Genomic DNA, 20,042 nt, shown 5'->3' with positions numbered 1-20,042 from the left:
AGAACAAAGAGGGGCTGGGTAACAAATAGAGCCTCCCGTAATCCACAGGACTACAGGGGTAATGTCCCTTCAACACTTGAAGAAACTAACCCAGGGCAAGGCGAAGGTCTTCCAGCAGACAACCCTCATCCTTTCACAGTCTCGGGTAACGGGTAAGATGCACACAAACCATAGTGTAGTGCTTTAGCCTTTGCAAGGCTTCCCAGTTCATGGCTTCAGCCCCAACCAAGGCTCAGGACCTTCCACCTACCGATATGCTCCCATTGCACCTCTGCTCCTCCTGTCAGGTCCATCCTTGTACCTTTTTTCTGCCCCAGAACCCATAAATCCGTGTACTTATGAAGACCAATGAAGGATCTTGAAACCAGGATCAACAGCCCTTCCTTCTCCTGGCTCTTGAAGCAAGTTACATTAACTTTTCGGAGGAGCTGGTGATTGCAGCCACTTCAGTTCCCAGTCCACGAGCTGTCTTGCTTTGACCCTGTAACCCCTTTCACTGTAAGTTAACGACCGGGGAATGTCTACTCGTTCCAGGTTTGGACTCTGGTCCAGGGCTTGATCCTTGGGGCAGGCACCTTGCTCTTCGGAGCTCCGTCCTATGTGCCCAGAGGGACCCAGTGGAGCTGCAGGGCTCTACAAGGCGTGGAAGGTTAGAGTTGGGCAGGGGGACCCACACCTGATGAATGACTCAGGAGCTCGCACTCTGGAGTCACGTGACAAAGGCCACACACCCCCGGGAACTGACTGAATCACGTGACACCAGGGCCAAGGAACGTTTTTCTCACGTGACGGAGGTGCCTCGGGTGGACCAATAAGAGTGCGGAGGCCGGACTGGCGGGGGGCGGAGGGAAGGAAGGAGACGGTGCGCGGGAAGGGAACTCAAGTAGTTCGTTCGTAGTGACTGGGATTCGCTGTAGGTGAGGTCCGGTGCGGATATGGTTGCAAATTAGGTTCAAGTTCAGTGCTGGTGAACCATGAAGTGCCTGATCACCGGCGGCAACGTGAAGGGTGAGTTTGGATGCGCCTGGCGGCGGGACACGTGAACAAGCCCTAGGAGTCCCCCTAATCTCTTTCTGCTCTCCTCCCTGCAGTGCTGGGCAAGGCTGTCCATTCGCTATCCCGAATCGGGGACGAGCTCTATCTGGAACCCTTGAAGGACGGGGTAAGAGGTGGGACTCGGGTGGGGGCGGGTTCGATGGGGAATGGGAAGCCTAGACTGGCCCTCACTCTCGGCCTTGCATAATATGATGGTGTGGGCAGGTATTTCGGCGCAGTTATTTTCCTCTTGGGTTGGTGGGGCATCAGCTTGGGCCCTGACTTCTGAGGTTGCATGTGTGTACAGGGGGCACTTGCCCCCCCTAAAGCGCCAAGTGGTAGGCAGGGTGGGGCTGAAGTAACAGGGGGAAAGCAAGCATGGCAGACCCTGGGCCACGGAACACTGGGAGGTCCACGTGCAGAAGGTCTTGCTATAGGGCAGGAGGGAAGGAGAGTTTCAGTAAGCGATGGTGAAAAAGCAGCCCATTGGGGTGGGCCTGCCGTTGCCCCTGACTGTATCTTCCCGGCTTTTTGTGTCTCAGCTCTCGTTGCGGACTGTGAACTCTTCCCGTTCTGCCTATGCCTGCTTTCTCTTCGCTCCACTCTTCTTCCAGCAGTACCAGGCAGCTTCCCCTGGTCAGGACCTGCTGCGCTGTAAGATCCTGATGAAGGTGAGAACCAGCCGAAGCATCTTCACAGCTGTGCCTCTGCCAGGGCGCCCAGTAAATAATTACTGGGGAGTTAGCCTCGTGTGGGAGCAATTCCATGCAAAGTGCAGGGAGGTAAAGATGTCTAGACATTAGAAGGTTGTAAGAGCTGTGGAGAGGGTGGTGACACTCGAGTTGGTCAAGAAAAGGTTAGCAGCCCTTCCCTGCAAAGGAAACAGCATGGACGTGGCCTGGAAGTGTGCAGACATCCTGCATTCAGTGGGAGCCCCATTTAAAGCTTTGTTGGGCCAGCGATGGACCAGGACCTACACGGGATGTAGATCTGGTTCATGGAGGCACAGTGCCAGGCTCTTGTCCTACCCTGCCCAGTCCTTCCTGTCCGTCTTCCGCTCCCTGGCGATGGTGGAGAAGTCTGTGGAGAAGTGCTGCATCTCTCTCAGTGGCAGCAACAGCCACCTGGTGGTCCAGCTCCACTGCAAGTATGGTGAGCAAGCAGCTGGCCAGTTCCCTCCATGGGTGTGGGGGAAGGGAAGGTTGTCAAGCCCACTGACACCCTTTCTCCTTTCCCAGGGGTCAAGAAGACACACAACCTCTCCTTCCAGGACTGTGAGTCCCTACAAGCTGTCTTCAACCCAGCCTTGTGCCCCCACCTGCTCCGTGCCCCAGCACGGTGAGTATGCGCTGCTTCAGGCTTTGTCTTTGGGGCTTTTAAGTGTCATTCTGGGAATGCGCCGTTTTCACTAGGCTTGGTTAACTTACCCAGAAGTTCTGGGGTGGACGTGGGAGGATCAGGAGTTTCAAGGCCAGCGAGTTTCCAGACTAACCCAGATACCTTGTTGTGTACCGGGGAGACAACTCAGCAAGTCCGATGTGCAAGCCTGAGGGCCTGGTTTTGAGCCCCAGAGCCCCTATAAAAATATGTGCTGTCCTCTTGTAATTCTAGTCTTGGGGGGCAGGGGTAGAAACAAGATTCCTAGGATTCACAACCCCAGGCCAGTGAAAGACTCTGTCTCAAATAAACAAGGTGGACAGACTTGAGAAGGCCCACTGCCCAAGGAAGTCTGACTCTGCTCGTGGACATTCAGACAGAACATACATAAAGGCAAGGCACTGCTTTCTCTATGAGGGAAACGAGGTTTCTGTGTCAAGACCTCCCAGCTCAGTGCACATTTGGGCCCTTACCTGGCTCTTCAAACACACAGGCTACTGCCCACCACCATGCCCATTGACATGGGGTTCTGCCTTCTGTATCCCAGGGGCCTGGCTTGGCTCTCTGCTGCTCAGGCATGCTTTGACTACTTTTCTAGAAAGGATCTCTTGTATGACCTCAGTATCCTTTAAGTCTGTCCTTGACCTGTGTCACAGCTTCAAAGCCCTCTGATCTCGTTCTTCTGAGGTGTCCTTAGAGCAGCTGCTTCCTAACTGCCAGGGTCTAGACTCTGAGTTAAAGGAATAGCCTGGTTCACCAGCCGGCATCAAGAGACTGCAGGGCAAGGAGAATGGGCTCCAGCAGAGGTGAAGGTCCCTGAAGACCAGTCCAGAGCGCAGTTAGACTCTCCCCTGCCCATGCTCCAGAGCACAGTTAGACTCTCCCCTGCCCATGCTGGACACTTTTCATTGAGTGACTAAAAGTCCCCTCAGGTCCCAATATCAGCTTCCCGAGGGTCTGTTAATAGTGATGGAGAGAAATTTGCACTAGGGTTGTTTCTTACTAAAAATTAGCATTGCAATTTTGTCATATTTTCCCCCCTCAGTACTGGCACCAGAACCTAGGTCCTTGTGCTTGCTAGGTACTCTACCACTCAGCTAAATTCCCAGCCCCAGCTGCTTCTCTTTCTAACTTAATTTCAAATACAGAAGTCAGTAAGTTGGCTCAGCAGTTAGGCTGAGCTGTCAGGTTTAAAATCCCAGAACCCACACGGCAGAAGGAGGACTGACTCCTGTGGGTTGTCCCAGATCACCACCTGTGCACCAGGGCACCTGTGTGCCAGGGCATCTGCGCGCCCCTTCCCTCCGCAGCACATGCACGCCCACAAAAATGATTTTTAAAAATCCAAATATAGGGGGCTGGAGAGATGGCTCAGAGGTTAAGAGCATTGCCTGCTCTTCCAAAGGTCCTGAGTTCAATTCTCAGCAACCACATGGTGGCTCACAACCATCTGTAATGGGGTCTGGTGCCCTCTTCTGGCCTGCAGGCATACACACAGACAGAATATTGTCTACATAATAAATAAATTAAAAAAAAATCCAAATATAGATACCAGGTGCTCTTCCCCTGTCCCCAGTGCTCGGCTGCAACCCAAAGACTGCACATTCCACTGAGCTATAGTTCCAGCTCCTGAAGTTGTCCTGAAGCAAATCTAGGTGTTACCTTTCTGCACACATTCAGTAACACGTATCATTAGAAGGTGGGAGCCAAGGCCTCGCGTGGTGACACACACCTTTAATCTTATTACCTGGGAGGCAGAGGCAGGCAGAACTCTGAGTTCCAGGCCAACCAGAGCTCTATATAAACCCTGTCTCACAAATCACCAGAACCAGGCCAGGCAGTAGTGGCACAAGCCTTTAATCCCAGCACTCTGAAGGCAAAGGCAGGCAGATCACTTGAGTTCTAGGCCAAGCCTGGTCTACAGAGCTAGTTCCAGGACAGCTAGGGCTGTTACACAGAGAAACCCTGTCTCAAAAACAAAACAGAAAGGATCTACCCCTTTTCCATTTTTGTGTGTGGGTGCAAGGTGTTGCTATTTTATACAAGTTGACCGTGAGCTCCTGGGTTCAGTAGCTGGGTTGGGTATGGTGGCGCACACCTGTGGTCCCAGCTATTTAAGAAGAAGAGGGCAGGTGGATTCTCCATGTTTGAGGTCAGCCAGGACTACATAAAGAGAACATGTTTTTAAACGACCCCACCCACCCCTCAAAGTAGCTGTGACGAAGAGCAGTGTGCCCTGCACCCAGCTTTCCATTTTCCCCCTTTTGTACTAGGGATGTGCTGGGCCTTTGCCCTGTAGTCGTGTTTCTGGGTCCTTTAGCAAACAGCCCTTTGTTCCACACCGTGCAGCATGCAGCGCTGCGGCTCATCCTGCGTGCCCAGGCTTTGTTTTAGCAAACAGTCCTTTGTTCCACACCGTGCAGTGCTGCCGGCCCATCCTGCGTGCCCCGGCTTTGTTGAGGCTGTACATACTTGACTCATACCTCCCCAGTCCTCGAGTGGACAAAGCACCTCACGTACATCTGCTGTGTCCTTTGTCACAGGGTTCTGGCAGAGGCTGTTCTGTCCTTTCCCCCTGCGCTGACTGAGGTCACACTGGGCATTGGCCATGGCCAGCGGGTCATCCTGCGCAGCTACCAGGAGGAGGAGGCAGGTGAGGGCATTAGACCTCCCCCAAGAGGGAACAGCTGGGCTGAGCCAGAGCTCAAGACCTTTAGCTCCCCCTGTGCCTGCCCTGTAGATAACGCCAACAAAGCCATGGTGACTGAGACCAGCATTGGGGAGGAGGACTTCCAGCAGCTGCAGGCCCCAGAAGGGATAGCTGTCACCTTCTGCCTCAAGGAATTTCGGGTGAGTTCACTAGCACCGCCAGCTGGTCTTCCTACCCAACATGGGCTCTCACTGCCTGCTTCTTCCATCCCAGGGGCTCCTGAGCTTTGCAGAGTCAGCAAACTTGTCTCTTAGCGTCCACTTTGATGTTCCAGGAAGGTAATTCTAGGCTTGGAGACCGGGGAGGAGAGAGGGCTCTGGGATGTCTAGAGCAGAGCAGGCTGGCCTAGCTCACCCCCATTCCTTGACCCAGGCCAGTCATCTTTACCATTGAGGATTCTTTGCTGGACGGCCACTTTGTCTTGGCCACACTCTTAGAACAAGACCCATGTTCCCAGGACCTGTGCCCCCCAAAGCCCTGCCAGCCAGTGCCTCAGAAGGAGGCTCACAGGTAAAGACACCCACCCTGCTCTCCCTCTCTACCCCTCAGGCTGAGCCTGCTACTGCTACCTTCTGTACCTCCCTCAGTACAGACTTCCTGTCAGGCCCCAGCCTCTACAGGACTCCCAGCCTTCATGGTCAGCTGTACTGAGACCCCTCCCATCCAAAGAGGCATCCCCAAGGTCCAGCTAGCTTCCTTCTCTGGCTGAGGCCACCCCTCTGAGCCTCTTCCCAGGATAGGAGGGAAAGGGCTGCTGGGAGGCAGGGAGCTGCCTGGTGCAGGGAAGCAGGTGGCTGGAAGGGCAGGTGGGTTGGGGAGGCTGGGATCAGTGCAGTGGAAGCAGAGGAAGTTTGGTCTGGCTTGAGGCCCAGCATATCCCCAGGCTCTGGTGCTCTCCAGCTCCTCTCCCTTGGGAAGGTGAGGGATTGGGCCCCATGTGGCCCTCTTCACAGGACTGTTGCTTCCCTCCCCCAGCTGAGCTAAATTGGCCCCCAGGATGCCTCCCTCAGGCCTCTACCTGAACTCTGATCAAAGGGGTTCCAGTTCCACCCTCTGCAGGAAGCTCCCACTTAACCCCTGCATCCTTTCCTCCCAGCCAAATCAGGAAGTAATAAAACCAAAAGCTCACCAGCAGTCTTGAGGCCTCAAGCCCTCCCAAAGTGGGGCCTGCTCTGGATCCCTCTTCTTTCCCTGTTCCTTGCTGATACTGTCTCTGCCTACAGCACACCCCCCTTAGATGACTTTACCAATGATGACATCGACTGTTACATGATTGCCATGGAAACCACCGTGGGCAGCGAGGGCTCCGGGGCGCAGCCTTCCACTTCCCTCCCACACGTCTCCCAGCCCTCCCATGACCTTGCACCCTCCTCAGAGGAAGAGGAGGAAGCTGAGCCCAGTACAGTGCCTGGGACTCCCCCACCCAAGAAGGTAGGAGCTGGAAGTTGGGGTAGGAACTGTGAGGTGAGGAAGGAAGCCGCTCCTAGAACTAACTGGGCTTTCTCTATTCTCTTTCCAGTTTCGTTCACTCTTCTTTGGTTCCATCCTGGCCCCTGTGCACTCCCCACAGGGTCCCAACCCTGTGCTGGCTGAAGATAGTGATGGTGAAGGCTGAACTTGAGAAACTGAAGCCTATATCCAATGGCCCATGGACCAGAAGCAGGCCCAGCCAGTGGCAGGGCTGGTCCTCAGTCCCTGGGCATGGAAAAGGGGCTATGCTTAGGGTAGGCCCCACTTAGCTATCTCAGAGCTGCCTAGGCTACCACGTTTGGTCTGTGTTCTATATTATTCACTCAACTGTGTCAATCATGTCTCTTTCTGGTGCCCAGCTGCCACCAGATAGGTTCCTCGCCTCTTTCTTACTGTAGAGCCACAGGCCATACCTTCCTCAGGCTTGCCTGCCTCTTTAAAAAGTGCTGATTACCCTCTGCCCATCATGAACTTCCTATCAAACCTCTGGGACCTTCTGTGGTTGGTAGGAACGATTTCTCTTGCTTTCCCAATACTTGGCTTGGCATCCTAATAGCCTCTGAACCTGAGCATGCCAGTGGGGTTGCCCTGGCTGGGCCCATGTCCAGCCAGTCAGTCTGCCTCCCCAGGTGGCTTCGTACCAAAGGGCTGCTGGCCCACTGTCTGGGATGAGTGAGACAGAGGCCATGGCGAGAATCCAGCTTTGACCTTTATTCAAGAGACCAGATGGGTTGCCCCAGGATCCAGCTGCCAGCCATGCAAGGCTGGAGACCCACAATCTGGTCTGCCATTGCCCTGAGCTGCAGCCTTGGCCCCAGGCTTCCACTGCAGCCACCACAGGTGCTGGTGGGTGGGAGCCCTGGGGACTAGACGCTGCTATTGATTCATTAAAAAAAGAAAGGAAAAGACACTTAACGCTGTGTGTTCCCCATGATGGGTGGGCCTGAGGGGACCGTGACCCATGGCAGCATGATTTCTGTACAAGTAATCCATCGTCTGGGGCAAAAGGGCAACACATGGAGGCTATTTCTTGGCTTTGGCAGAATTGCGGGGTGGGGTGATGGGACGGCCTCCAGGGTTCAGGCCACTGAACTGCCCATACTTCCCCTTGTTCTTGTCAGCGGGCTTGAGGATCTGAAAGAGAAAAGGCGGGTCAGGTTCCTGGCACTAAGTCAGGTAGTCTTGACAGCCTCTTTCCCACACCCACCTGGAAGGAGCACATGAGAGTCTCATCCACGCTCATCATGGCACCAGCATTGTCAAACTCGCCACAGTAGTTGGGAGCAGAGAAGAGTGTCACCAACTGCCTCTTGGCAAAGAACTCATAGCCATCTTCTACAACCTGGGCAAGGACAGGAAATGTTTGGTCTACAAGTTAGGCAGCTGGCCATCCCCAGCCTGGCATAGGACCACCTGCCCACCTGGTGCGCCCGGCAGATGAGGTCCAAATCATGCTTGTGCAGGAACTTGGCCACCACCTCAGCCCCAAAGGTGAAGGAGACACCACGGTCATTCTCGCCCCAGCCTTGAACATCCTTGTCAGGGTCAGACCACAGCAGATCACACAGGAGGCCCTGGTCAGGCACGTCTGTGGGCCGCATAATACGCCTGATCTGCTCCATGGACTGCAAGTCTGGAGACAGGCCTGGAGGAAGGAGGTTTTCCTTAAACCGAAAAGCAAGGGCTCTCCCATGCCCAGAAGCTCTTGGGGAATCAGTCTCTCCCTCCCCACCACCAACGGGCTCCTCTTTTGATCTCCTAAAGTCCAGGCAGGTAGAATTCATTATCCCTCAGCTTTTAAAAGAGCAAGGAGCAGACCTCCATGGGGGAAAGGAGATGAGTGAGTTGCCTACAGGATGCCAAATGCCACAACAGGAAAGAGTGCAGCCAAACTGGGGGGTGGTGAGTGACTTCCTACAATAAGTGACATCCAAGATGAGATTCAAGGAGAGCTATTCCAGGAAACTGAGGAGAGTTCTACCAACAACTTTCCAAGGCCCCTAAGGATGTGGCCCCGGAACCCCAAGCATAGGCCCCATTGCCACTCACCTCCGTGGCAGCAGAAGATCTTCTCGTCTACAATGGCTGCAATGGGCAAGCAGTTGAAGCAGTCGGTGAACGTTTTCCACAGTTTGATGTTGTAGCGTCTCTTGCCTGCACAGGAGAAGGAGATGGCTCACAGGGAAGACCACCCACCCCACGCAACCCTTGGGCTAGCTTTCTGCGCACCCCAGGGTACTGTGTTGGTTACTCTGGGCTTGAGCCCCCCTCCCTGCACTATCCACAGTCCTCCTAATCCTGCCTCCCAGAATTTTTTTTTTTTTATTTTTTTTCGAGACAGGGTTTCTCCGCAGCTTTTTGGTTCCTGTCCTGGCACTAGCTCTTGTAGACCAGGCTGGCCTCGAACTCAGAGAGATCTGCCTGCCTCTGTCTCTCAAGTGCTGGGATTAAAGGCCTGAACTCCAGTCTGGCCCAAGGTCGATGTTGGCACCCACTCCTACGAACCGGGCCAAACTAAAAAGCAGATCTGGTTTATTCATACGGGCACCCTACAGATAGATACCTTAGATGCTTAGGTAAGGGATTTAATAGAGGAGTCATCAGGCAGGACTGTGGGGGGAGCTTTAGCAAATGGGCAGTCCTCCACGCATCTCCGTTCACCAGGCCCTTCCTAAGTGTCAGTGATGACAGCATGCCATGGTACATAAGGGGTCTCTGGGCACCAGACCAATGTAAGGGTCCTATGAAGAGCAGGGAATGTAGTTCTGGGTAGCTCACATTCATCATAGAAGCCATAGATGCGGTTGATGCTGGCACACTCGTGGTTCCCACGGAGCAGAAAGAAATTCTCAGGGTATTTGATCTTATAGGCCAGCAGCAGGCAGATGGTCTCCAAAGACTGCTTGCCACGGTCCACATAGTCCCCCAAGAAAAGGTAGTTGCTCTCTGGGGGGAAGCCACCATACTCAAACAGCCGTAGAAGGTCATAGTACTGGCCATGGATGTCACCTAGGAACCAGAGGAGGCTAGATAGGAGCAAGATCTAAACTTGAACCCAGGGCCAGCAATAGGCCATAAGGCGAGAAGAAAACCAGGCAGTGGGGCGGGAGTGGGGGCTATTTCCAGGAAGCTAGGGGGTTCTGAGCAAGGGCTCACCGCAGATCTTGAGAGGCGCCTCAAGCTCCAGAAGAATAGGCTGGCTCAGGAAAATCTCCCGGGATTTGAGGCACAGACCACGGATCTCGTTCTCTGTTAGTTGCACATTCTTTCCAGGCCGTGAGCCCTGCACTGGGTACGGAATGGGGTCTTAGGACCCTAACCTCGCAGACAGGATCGGGGTAGGCGTCATACCCTCCTATCATGGACAACTGTTGCCAGGGAGCCGCCCCGAAACCTCTGCCTCAGGCCTCCGCAGGCTGATCCGACCCTCTCAGCCACCCAGGAGGCCTGAGAGAGACGGCTGTTTTCAGTACTCTGTCAAGCGAGGCCTCCCCGCTCCGGGCCCTTTTCCCAGCTAGCTTCGCCGGCCTCTCACCCTGAGTCCGGGCCACGCGTGCGGCCCCGACCCCGGGGCCCACTCCAAAGCCGCGGCGCGCGGACGGGGAGGTGGCCGTGTCCACGGAACCTCACGGCCTGTCCCCGCCCAAGCGACGCTGGCCCCCGGGAGCCGCAGGCCCGCCCGCGCGCCACTTCCGGACGGCGACGGGCCCGGGGATGGCGCGCGCGCCCCTTCCCTACCCCTGCCCACCTTCCAGCAGGCGCCCGATGATGGAGTCCAGGTTGAGCTTCTCGCTGTCGGACATGGCGGCGGCGCCGCTCCTGCCCAGCAGCTCCGGGCCCTCTCCTGCCTCCCGCCCTCTCGCAGCCTCCTTCCGGCCTGGCTCTCCTTCCGCCCGCCCCAGCCCGCCCCCAGCCCTCCGCCCCGCCTCCTCGGCTGGCCGCCCCGCCCCACCGCGCCCGCCGTCCTCCGCTCTCTGGCGCCCCGGCTGGACGGCAAGCGCCGCAGCTCGGAGGGCCTCGGGGGAGCCGGCGGAGCCTAGCTGGGTGGCTGGCGGGGCTGGTAGGGCGGGGTTGAGTTGGCTCCACCCCGGAGGACTCGCCCTGCCGCGTTCCGAGGCCTTAGGGCCGGAAGTACTGTGGAAATTGTTTTTCTCTCTCAAAGGTCTCTTCTCACCCCAGCCCTCCGTGAGGTTGTGGTGTGAGCATGCTAATCGCTGACTTCTCAAGCCAAGGCTTAATGATATTACTAATGCTTAGTGATGTTGACAGTGGACTCCAGACCCAGGCCTTACGTTCACCTCGGGCTTTGTGGCCAAACCCATGGACACCTGCTACTGAACTCTGAGCGTGTTTTGGTCCAGGTTGCCTTGGTGCCTGCTGCATCTTTTTTTTTTTCTTCTGTGAGTGATGTAATAGTATTGCACGGCGTTCATGTTGTAAGTACTTTGTGGAGTATTCGGACTTGCCTAGCGTGTGCAAGACCTTAAGTTCCATCTCCAGTTCTGGAAGAAAAAAAAAAGAAAGAAAGAAAAAGATATTGTTTTTAAACATTAAAACATTAAAGTAGGCATGGTGTCATAAACCTGAAATTCCAGTGCCTGAAACCCCAGCATCAGGATCCTGGAGGCAGGAGGATTAGAACGTCAAGGTCATGCTCAAGTATATAGAGTTCATCTTCTTCCCAGGTGACATGAGACCCTCATTCCCAGAAGTAACCCCTTCACTCCCCAAAAAGAAAGAAAACGGAGGAGGGAGGAGCCAAAACATTAAAGCATAATTCTTATTGGAACCGTGAATTGGGTTTTACCTGCTTGTGGCCTGTCATCTTTATCTCTGGCGAGCTAAGGGACTCAGCACACCAGCATCCTGTGGATGGGAGGAGCTCAAGGCTAGGGCACTAGGGCAAGCAGGAAGAGCCTCATAGAGGAAGGGGGGAGTCCCCCCCACCTGGGAGGGGCCCCCAACAGGCTGCTGAAGTTGAGACTGAGGAGGAAGTGAGAGGAGGAGGTGAGGTGCAGCGAGGAGGTGAGGTGGGCTGCTGGGGCTGGGGCTGCACCTGGGGCTTGGTCCGCTCCCCAGTGAGGAGGCTTAGTCTCCTGTGGCTGAGTACTGGTGACTGGAATCCCAGGCCTCAGCCTGACAGCTCCTGGCTGCTCATGCTGGCTCTCTGTATGTCTTGCAGCCTGTGACACTGGGGTCTAGGGCACAATGGCCCAGACCCTGGGGGAGGACCTGGTGCTGTCATCAGAGCTACAGGATGATTCTAGCTCTCTAGGGTCTGACTCGGAGCTGAGTGGTCCCGGTCCATATCGCCAGGCTGACCGCTATGGCTTCATTGGTGGCAACTCAGCAGAACTGGGGTAAGTGAGTCATGGGTAGGGAGACAGGGTACAGAGACTGAGGACTGAGTTCTGAAGTTAGGCCCGGCCTCAGGGGGCTGGCTGTAGAGACTAACCCGGAGCTCAGGTAAGAAGGGTAGTGGAGGCAATATCCCTTTATGGCTCTTTTATCCTCCGAGGGTCTGAACGCTCCCCTGTAGCTGCACATCTTCCCCCGTTTAATCTCTGGCCCAAGAGCACCAGATGGAAGTCCGTACCTCTTCTCATTCTCTTCTTCAGGTTTCCCTTAGACAGTCCAGAGACAGATAGAAACTGCCCCACATCACACAGCAGATCAGAAACAGGAGCAGATTCACACCCAGGACTTCTGGCTTCCAGGCCAGGGCACTGTCCAGCCAGCATCCCTGTGAACTGTCTCTGTTGTGGGTGACAGCCAAACAGACCCTCCCTCAATGCATACCTCCTCACCCCCTCAGTCTCCAGTTCCTGTTCCCCATTGAAGCCAAATTCTCTTCCTTTAACCGTGACAACCATTGGCAGCTTCTGGGCCACAGATGCCCATCCAGGACTCCTCAGCGATCCCCAAGCCAGGAGCTGGGGTTTCTCTGATGGCCTGGGACGGGAAGGTATATGTTCCAAGGAATGCTGTGCCATGTGCCTCCAGGCCTGGTCAACCCTCTGCAGACCTCATCCGCCAGCGGGAGATGAAGTGGGTGGAGATGACCTCACACTGGGAGAAGACCATGTCTCGACGATACAAGAAGGTGAGGGAAGAGGGGTCTGTGTCTACATCCCTGTAGCTCTTAATCCCCGCTGCCTCTGACGCCTTGGCCAATGGAAAGCTATAAGAGAGGCTGCCCTAACATAACGACTGGACCTCACCCGCAGGTAAAGATGCAGTGCCGGAAGGGCATCCCGTCTGCCCTGCGGGCCCGGTGCTGGCCACTGCTGTGTGGGGCCCAGATGTGCCGGAACAACAACCCTGGCACCTATCAGGTGAAGAAGTTGGCAGTGGCCGGCTTTGTCTTTTCCTCCCCTCTCAGAACTCCTTGCTACCCTAAGTCCTCACATCCACCTTCCTACCACCCATAGGAGCTGGCAGCGGCCCCTGGAGACCCGCAGTGGATGGAGACCATTGGCAGGGACTTGCACCGCCAGTTCCCTCTGCATGAGATGTTTGTGTCACCCCAGGGACACGGGTATGGGCCGGGAATACCCACTGACCCCAAGTCCTCATGCTAGATGCTTCAGCCAGTTCCCTAGTCCAGAGTTACACCCTTGACTGAGGGAGACGATGGCCCGGGCAAGAGGACCCGAAGGGCAGGGCAGGGTGCCTAGGCTAGCCCTGATGAGATCTTCTGGTACAGGCAGCAGGGGCTGCTGCAGATTCTCAAGGCCTACACTCTGTACCGGCCGGAACAGGGCTATTGCCAGGCTCAAGGCCCTGTAGCTGCTGTGCTGCTCATGCATCTGCCCCCAGAGGTGAGTGACTTTGACCCTGCTCCGAAATCCTCAGTCCCTGTTCACCTGTGCCCCCAGGGTCCTGAGCTCTTAGACCACCAGCCTCCAACCCCAGGTATTCGGACCTCAGGAACTGTGGTCCTTTACTTCCGAGCCCTATTCTAGTGACCAAAGACATGAGTTCATCAGTCTCAGTAACATTTAAGTCTATCCTCCTTGACTTCTAAACCTGGGACCTTTGACCCTGACCTTTACCCCAGTGAAGAAAATTTCACTTTGGCATTTTGAATTCTGTTCTGTGCCCAGGCTGGCCAGGAGCATCTTCTCACACTGGCTTTCCCTAGCTTATGGTTTATGACACTGAGCTGGGAGTCTGGAGCACCATGGCCTTGGCCCAGGGTGGGATGCCAGTGACCTTAGGATTCTGGGATATAAACTCTGAAAGCTTCCCAACTTTTCCCCAGAGGGCCTTATGGCCCCCAAATACAGAACCTCAGGCTCTGTGATTTCCAACCCCTCAACCCCAAGACAGGGCAGGCTCTGAGTGGGGTGGGAGTGGCCTGAGTCCATGCCCCTGTGCCTGTTCCCTACCTCTTCCCCCACTCTGAACCCTCCCTTCATGAGGGCTCACAGGCATGCACCCTGCCCCCAGGAAGCCTTCTGGTGCTTGGTGCAGATCTGCGAGGTCTACCTCCCTGGCTACTATGGGCCCCACATGGTGAGAGGCTGGGTAGGGATATGAAAATGGGAAGTGAGGGCTGGGGGGAGTGAGGGATCAGAAGCCTGGGTTTGGGGAGTGGAGGTTTGCAGCACTGACAAGCCAGACTGATGAGGAGCCTGGCTGTAGGAGGCAGTGCAGCTGGATGCTGAGGTGTTCATGGCTCTTCTGCGGCGGCTGCTCCCACGTGTGTACCAGCATCTGCAGCAGGTAGGCGTCGGGCCACTGCTCTACCTGCCCGAGTGGTTCCTGTGCCTCTTCACCCGCTCGCTGCCCTTCCCCACAGTGCTGCGCATCTGGGATGCCTTCCTTAGCGAGGGTGAGTGGGGCCTTGGGGGGCTAGCTCACTTTTCTGAATTTGCTGGGCCCTTTTGGAGCCTTGCGTCACATGGACCTGAGTGTGTCCACCTCATTGACTCAATCCCAGAGTAACGTGCGAGAGCCTCTGCTTTGTCCCAAGGACCACAGTGGGCGGCTGAGTGCAAGAATGGGGATGGGGGCCAGGGGTCTGTTGGCAGCAGCCAGGCTGGCTGAGACACACGTGGGATGTCAGAGGCTCAGGATGTGCAGGCCTGAGGCGTGGTCCACAGCGGTAGGAGATGCTCCTCAGGGCCTTGTGGCATGGCTCTTCCTGAGTGGCCCTGCAAGCTGACGCTGACAGCTAACTTGTGAAACTTTCATTCTGGTGGGGGTGGGGCTAGGAGGTGACAGTACCCGAATTAAGAAGATATTTATAGAATGTCATAAGTGCCATGAAAAAAATAAATCAAGGGATGTGACAGGGTGTCAGGAGAGCAGCAGGAGGTGGTGGCTGTTTTTAAAGATGGCTCTGGCTTCTCTGTGAACTGTCAACTGCGGTAAACTGGAAGGCATGCAGGTGGAGGTTAGAGGCCAGGAAGGCCACCACAGGCGGGGAGATCAGGTCGCAGCCAACTCAGGTGACTCTTGGGAGGAAGGGCATGGAGAAGTAAGGGTAGAAAAGAGAGTGGAAGGGGCATCAGAGCAGAGCCAAGCTGGACTATGGGTCTTTAGGGCTCTGCTTTCTGCTGCTCCATATGTCTAGAGATTGCTCCTACAGTCAGGTTCGAGTTTGGGCTGGTGATATAGCTTGCTTGCCCAGTATGCAATAAGTCCCTAACCCAATTCCCAGCATTGTGTAAAACTAGGCATGGTGTCATATGGCTGTCATCACAGCACTTGGGAGGCAGTAGCAAAAGAATCAGAAGTTCAAGATCCTCTTTGCTTACACACTGAGTTCAAGGCCAACTTGAGTTACATGAAACTCTCTCCAAATCTTAAAAACAAACGAACAAAAATCCTGGCCTAGGTACCCAAAGCATACATATCCCCTCTCCTCTAGCCTCTAATCCCAAAGAGGTAGGGCTGATCATGGTCCAACTGATCCCTATCCCCTCTGTCTGGGAACAAGCACTACACAGGTCCCTTTAATAGCATTGATGACATTGTCGGCGGCAATTGTTCCTTTCTAAATCACGGTTGTCTCTAGGTCTCCCTGACATCCTATCTGCTCTTAATGGTTCAGAAGATGCCAGAAAGGGATTATGAGGCCCTAGGACTGGTCAAGGTTACTCTCTCTCTCTTTCTTCTCTCTCTCTCTCTCTCTCTTTCTCTCTTTGTGTGCGTGTGTGTGTGTGTGAACACGTGCGCATGCATGCACACACACACACACACACACACGCATGCACACATGCGCACAAGTGCTATGAGTTTTATGTTCTTGGTTTAGGAAGAAATGAAGTTCTGCCAAGAACCTTCCTAGAATTAGAAGGTGGCAGATTCAAGATGGAAAGTCCTTAATAGGCACCAATCCAACTGCTCCTTGAGGAGACAGGATACCAAGACTCTGAGAAGGCTCGGCATAAGATTATTAGCAGTCCCTGGCTCCTGGCTGGCTGCCCTGCCTGTGAGTGTCTAGTGTCCTGAGACTGGCTTACCCCCTGCAGGTCCTGTGTCCTCAAATTCTAGTCTTCCTTAGGCATCATAATCCACGTGTCTAATCCCAGCTCAGAGACCAAGGCAGGAGGATTGCTCTGAATTCAAGGCAAGGCTGGGTCACGTAGTTCCAGGCCAGCATGGCCTACAGAGTGAGTTTTATCTCAAGAAAACAAAAAGCCAGATGCATGAGCTGATGAGATGGCTCAGCAGGTAATGTCTGATGACTTGAGTTTGACCTCCAGGTCTCACACAGTAGAAGAAAAGAATTGACTTATTTTTTTTTGAGACAGGTTTCTTTCTCTATGTAACAGCCCTTGCTGTCCTGGAACTCACTCTGTAGACCAGGCTGGCCTCAAACTCACAGAGATCCGCCTGCCTCTGCCTCCCCAGTGCTGGAATTAAAGGTGTGCCCTTAACCTCTAGAAGAGGTTATTTGACCTTCACACACATGTGATGTGGCAGTACAGTACAGTTCATACACACAAGGACACGTATGCACGCACGCACGCACATGCACACACATACTAAATAGATAACCAGGTGTGGTGACACACACCTGTAATTCCAGTATTCAGGAGGCAGAGGGGAGAATTGTTGCAAGTTCAAGGCCAGCATGGGCTACATAATGAATTCCAGGCCAGCGTGGGCTACAGTGAGACCCTGTCTCAAACAAACAAAACAAATGGAGCTTGGTAGCACACACCTCTAATCGGAGCCTTCAAAAGCAGAGGCTAATGGATCACCGTGAATTGAAGGCCAACCTTGGCTACGCGTTAAATTCCAGCCAGACAGGGATACAGATTAAGACTGTCTCAAAAAAAAAAAAAAAAAAACAAAACTAGGCACTTTGGTGTAGAGTGCCTGTAATCTAGCAAGGAAGAGACGGGGACTCAGATGAAGGTCATGGTCATCTCAGCTACATAGGCAGACCGAGGCCTGGCTACATGAGACCCTGTCTCCAAAAATTAACAAATTGCAGTCTTTGGTTGTTTTTCCTGACCTGAGCTGAGGGGAGTGAGGTACGAGGAGCAAGTCTGAGGGCTGACTCAGCTGAAGAACTGAGCAGGCAGACTGGTTTCTTGGGAGTGATTAACTCCCCTCCCTGCAGGTGCCAAGGTACTGTTCCGTGTGGGGCTGACACTCATGCGTCTGGCACTGGGCACTGTAGAACAGCGTGCAGCATGCCCGGGGCTCTTGGAGACACTGGGGGCCCTTCGAGCCATCCCCCCGACCCAGCTGCAGGAAGAGGCCTTCATGTCCCAGGTGGGTATCTCTCTCAGCTAGTCAGGCTCAGTGGCCTTGCCCATGCTGCACAGCTGGGAACACAGCCCAGGTGAGGCCTGTGCAGCTCCTGCACTCTGAGCTGCAGAGAATGTGAGAACCCCAGGCCTCAGCTGTCTTTCTTCGGGTCCCAGCCAAGCTGTGTCTCAGCCCTCAGCCACTTCCTGGGGTGGTGTACTGCCTGCCCATGGGGACCTCAAGGCTTCCTGCTCCCTGCCACCCCAGTCCAGGCAAAGGCAGCGTCAACTGTTCCTCACAGGTGCACAGTGTAGCCCTGTCTGAGCGAGATCTCCAACGGGAAATCAAGATCCAGTTGGCCCAGCTGCCCAAGTCATCTCCTGGGCCAGTACCTCTGCCACAGGCCCGCCTTCCTGGAGCCCAAGCCATCTTTGAGTCCCAGCAACTGGCAAGGATTCGAGGAAGCACCAAACCTGAGATACCCCGAATAGTGGTGCAGCCCCCAGAGGAGCCCAGGCCACCACGGCGCAAACCACAGACTCGTGGCAAGACTTTCCATGGGCTTCTGACAAGGGCCCGGGGACCCCCTATTGAGGGTCCCTCCAGGTCCCACCGAGGCTCCACCTCTTTCCTGGACACCCGCTTCTGAGCATACCATATCTTAATCATCTGAAGAGCCATGCCAGTCCCAGAAATGTGTATTGCACTTTACTTTGGAGCTGTGTGACTGCTCTGTTCCCAGCAGGGAGCACCTAGAGGAGGGGAGCATCTCCCCACCTGAAGGACTGTGTCAGGCACAAAGATAAAGGAAGGTCACCAAGTGGAGATTGTGGGGAGCGACCTGGTGCCTGCCAGCATCAAAGCCAACACTGAAGGAGCGTAGGGGTGAAGCTTCTGGCTGGGATATGGTACCCCCATGGGCTTCTTGTTGGGGAACCTCAAATAAAACCTGACTGAGAAGATGCTTGGATAGAGCTGGATCAAATATTCCTCCACTCTCTACCCTGGACTTATTGCCATGTCCCCCCCCCCCCCGCCCACATCCTCACTTCCTGTCATAGTCCCATATGGGGACATGCCAAAGCTATCCATTGGTTGCTGGGTAAGGTGTTTACGGGAAAGGAGCGAGCAGCAAGCCCATGAGTGGCAGCCTCCAGGGTACAGGTCAGGCTTCTCTACAAGCCAGAGGAAGGCTCCCCAATGAGAGCTGGGCCCCCAGAGGGGGACTCCAGCCTCTCTTGACCTCCCCCAGATGACTCAGGCCTCTCTTGGGCAGGGGACTCTAAGCCATGTTGACCTCCCCAGCCATGCTCCTGGTCCCATCTGTCAAAGAGAGCGAGACAAGAACAAAGACCTAGTGTGCTCAGGACAAAGGAGAAAGGTCCTGCCAGCCCTTGTTCTTCCCTAAGCCTGGTGTACCCCTTGGGACCGCCACCATGGAAACCCTCTCCTACACTCAGTAATTGCTCCTGTGGGTGCCTAGGGTGCCTGGGACATGAGCCATTGTCAAGACAATAGAGCTGGTTCTGATGCTGCCTCTTCTCCACAGAGCCCAGTCCTGGCTGCCCTGGCCCCCTGGGTAGCTTCCTAGCACCCTGAGGTGGGAGCCAGGCAGGAGTTGGGGAGAAGGGCTTGGTGACCTTCCTTTCTGAGGGAAACCATCCAATGGCTGTGGTGGAGGCAACAGAAATGAGACTGCGCAGAGTGAAGGGAAGAAGGAGATGTCCACTCGAGGAGGGAGGGACAGACAGTGTTAGCAATCCACCCCAGCCCACACAAAGGGAGAGACCTTATGAGGCAATGGATTAAGACCTGGTACTCTTCCATGGCTCAGGAGTGGGTTGGTTTGTTTCTTTGCTTTGTTTCTTTAATTGAGTTTTTCTCCAGTGTAAGATTTGGATTAGAGGTCAGTGTGTCCTTGGAGGTATGGTGGCACTATCCTGGTCGTGACAAAGTCCCTGGTATCAGTCTTTGTGATACAGTGTTGGAGAAAGAACAAGTGTGCAAATAGGAAACCACATACCAGCTTTACACACTGGTATATAAAAAGGTGTGGGTCCCTGGTTAGGGTGGGAGGTTCCCTGCTTTACACACTTGGGGGTAAAGGTGTGGGTCCCTGGTTCGGGTGGGAGGTTCCCTATCAGCCATGCTGGGACTCTGGCATGGTCCCATCAGAACCTGGAATGTTCTAGTGATGGGGCTATAGGAATGTACCCTGGGAGCCAAACCAGAGGTTGCACACCTGGAACCCCAGCACCTAGGAAGTGGAGGTAAGAGGATCAGGAGTTCAAGGCCAGCTTGGGCTACCTAGTGAGACCCTTTTTAAACCGCCCCTCCCTTATCCCCTGCCCAAAAAAGGAAGAAAAGCAAAGCACCCCATATACATTTCTGTGGTACCTGCCAGGGCCAGGCAGACCTGTCTCCCTCACATGAAGCCTGCTATGGAGGAAATAGTTACAGAAGGCCAGAGCCTCATCCGTGCTTTCCCTAGGGAGGCGGAGGCTTAGAAGTAGAGTGAACTTGACTGAATCCTTACTACCATGTCAGTCCCAAAATCAACCTCCACTCTTGGCATCCCATGAACCAGCAGTCCCCCTCCCCCAACCCTGGACATCCACTTTGGCCTACTCTCCAGGATGGCCTGTGTTAAACATCTCAAAAAGCTAGGCCTGCCGGGCAGTGGTGGTGCTCGCCTTTAATCCCAGCACTTGGGAGGCAGAGGCAGGCGGATCTCTGT

At 54.6% G+C, this 20,042-nt stretch overlaps 3 protein-coding genes across 6 annotated transcripts; 2 read left to right on the top strand and 1 right to left on the bottom strand.

Annotated features, from left to right (window-relative positions):
* The first annotated feature begins 844 nt into the window (after positions 1-844).
* Rad9a (RAD9 checkpoint clamp component A) lies at positions 845-7,500 on the top strand. Its single transcript, XM_050137235.1, has 11 exons — positions 845-1,008; positions 1,092-1,162; positions 1,578-1,706; positions 2,073-2,187; positions 2,274-2,373; positions 4,956-5,065; positions 5,153-5,262; positions 5,336-5,400; positions 5,495-5,632; positions 6,346-6,553; positions 6,642-7,500. The coding sequence occupies exons 1-11, from the start codon at positions 975-977 to the stop codon at positions 6,735-6,737; spliced, it is 1,176 nt and encodes a 391-aa protein (XP_049993192.1). The 5' UTR covers positions 845-974; the 3' UTR covers positions 6,738-7,500.
* On the bottom strand, positions 7,284-10,499 carry Ppp1ca (protein phosphatase 1 catalytic subunit alpha). The gene is made up of 7 exons (XM_050137237.1): positions 10,341-10,499; positions 9,749-9,880; positions 9,371-9,601; positions 8,642-8,746; positions 8,014-8,237; positions 7,800-7,934; positions 7,284-7,726 (listed from the first exon to the last, which is right to left on the bottom strand). The coding sequence occupies exons 1-7, from the start codon at positions 10,393-10,395 to the stop codon at positions 7,616-7,618; spliced, it is 993 nt and encodes a 330-aa protein (XP_049993194.1). The 5' UTR covers positions 10,396-10,499; the 3' UTR covers positions 7,284-7,615.
* A 140-nt stretch (positions 10,500-10,639) lies between these two features.
* Positions 10,640-18,267, top strand: Tbc1d10c (TBC1 domain family member 10C). 4 transcript variants are annotated; one of them, XM_050137233.1, is made up of 10 exons: positions 10,640-11,028; positions 11,775-11,952; positions 12,596-12,695; positions 12,820-12,927; positions 13,024-13,130; positions 13,299-13,413; positions 14,045-14,110; positions 14,240-14,429; positions 17,175-17,329; positions 17,607-18,267. In XM_050137233.1, the coding sequence occupies exons 2-10, from the start codon at positions 11,801-11,803 to the stop codon at positions 17,952-17,954; spliced, it is 1,341 nt and encodes a 446-aa protein (XP_049993190.1). In that variant the 5' UTR covers positions 10,640-11,028; positions 11,775-11,800; the 3' UTR covers positions 17,955-18,267. The 4 variants fall into 4 exon arrangements, with proteins under 4 accessions (XP_049993190.1, XP_049993189.1, XP_049993191.1 ...); XM_050137232.1 differs by having other exon boundaries at positions 10,640-11,277; XM_050137234.1 differs by lacking the exon at positions 10,640-11,028 and adding an exon at positions 11,585-11,617.
* The last annotated feature ends 1,775 nt before the right edge of the window (positions 18,268-20,042 follow it).

This window comes from Alexandromys fortis, unplaced genomic scaffold (assembly GCF_014885135.2).
Source record: "Alexandromys fortis isolate MF-2015 unplaced genomic scaffold, M_Fortis_MF-2015_v1.1 scaffold_3, whole genome shotgun sequence".
In the NCBI taxonomy this organism is placed as follows: Eukaryota; Metazoa; Chordata; class Mammalia; order Rodentia; family Cricetidae; genus Alexandromys; species Alexandromys fortis.
This window is presented reverse-complemented; position numbering and strand designations above follow the sequence as displayed.

Excerpts from the sequence above, each read along its gene's own strand:
- Rad9a (XM_050137235.1), top strand. The coding sequence starts at position 975 with ATGAAGTGCCTGATCACCGGCGGCAACGTGAAGG. Across the intron at positions 1,009-1,091 it reads CACCGGCGGCAACGTGAAGG|TGCTGGGCAAGGCTGTCCAT; the intron begins GTGAGTTTGGAT and ends TCCTCCCTGCAG. Across the intron at positions 6,554-6,641 it reads GGACTCCCCCACCCAAGAAG|TTTCGTTCACTCTTCTTTGG; the intron begins GTAGGAGCTGGA and ends TTCTCTTTCCAG.
- Ppp1ca (XM_050137237.1), bottom strand. The coding sequence starts at position 10,395 with ATGTCCGACAGCGAGAAGCTCAACCTGGACTCCATCATCGGGCGCCTG. Across the intron at positions 8,747-9,370 it reads CTATGGCTTCTATGATGAAT|GCAAGAGACGCTACAACATC; the intron begins GTGAGCTACCCA and ends TCTCCTGTGCAG. Across the intron at positions 8,238-8,641 it reads GATCTTCTGCTGCCACGGAG|GCCTGTCTCCAGACTTGCAG; the intron begins GTGAGTGGCAAT and ends TCCTTCCTCCAG.
- Tbc1d10c (XM_050137231.1), top strand. The coding sequence starts at position 11,919 with ATGGCTTCATTGGTGGCAACTCAGCAGAACTGGG. Across the intron at positions 12,928-13,023 it reads ACAACCCTGGCACCTATCAG|GAGCTGGCAGCGGCCCCTGG; the intron begins GTGAAGAAGTTG and ends TACCACCCATAG. Across the intron at positions 14,430-17,174 it reads GGATGCCTTCCTTAGCGAGG|GTGCCAAGGTACTGTTCCGT; the intron begins GTGAGTGGGGCC and ends CCCTCCCTGCAG.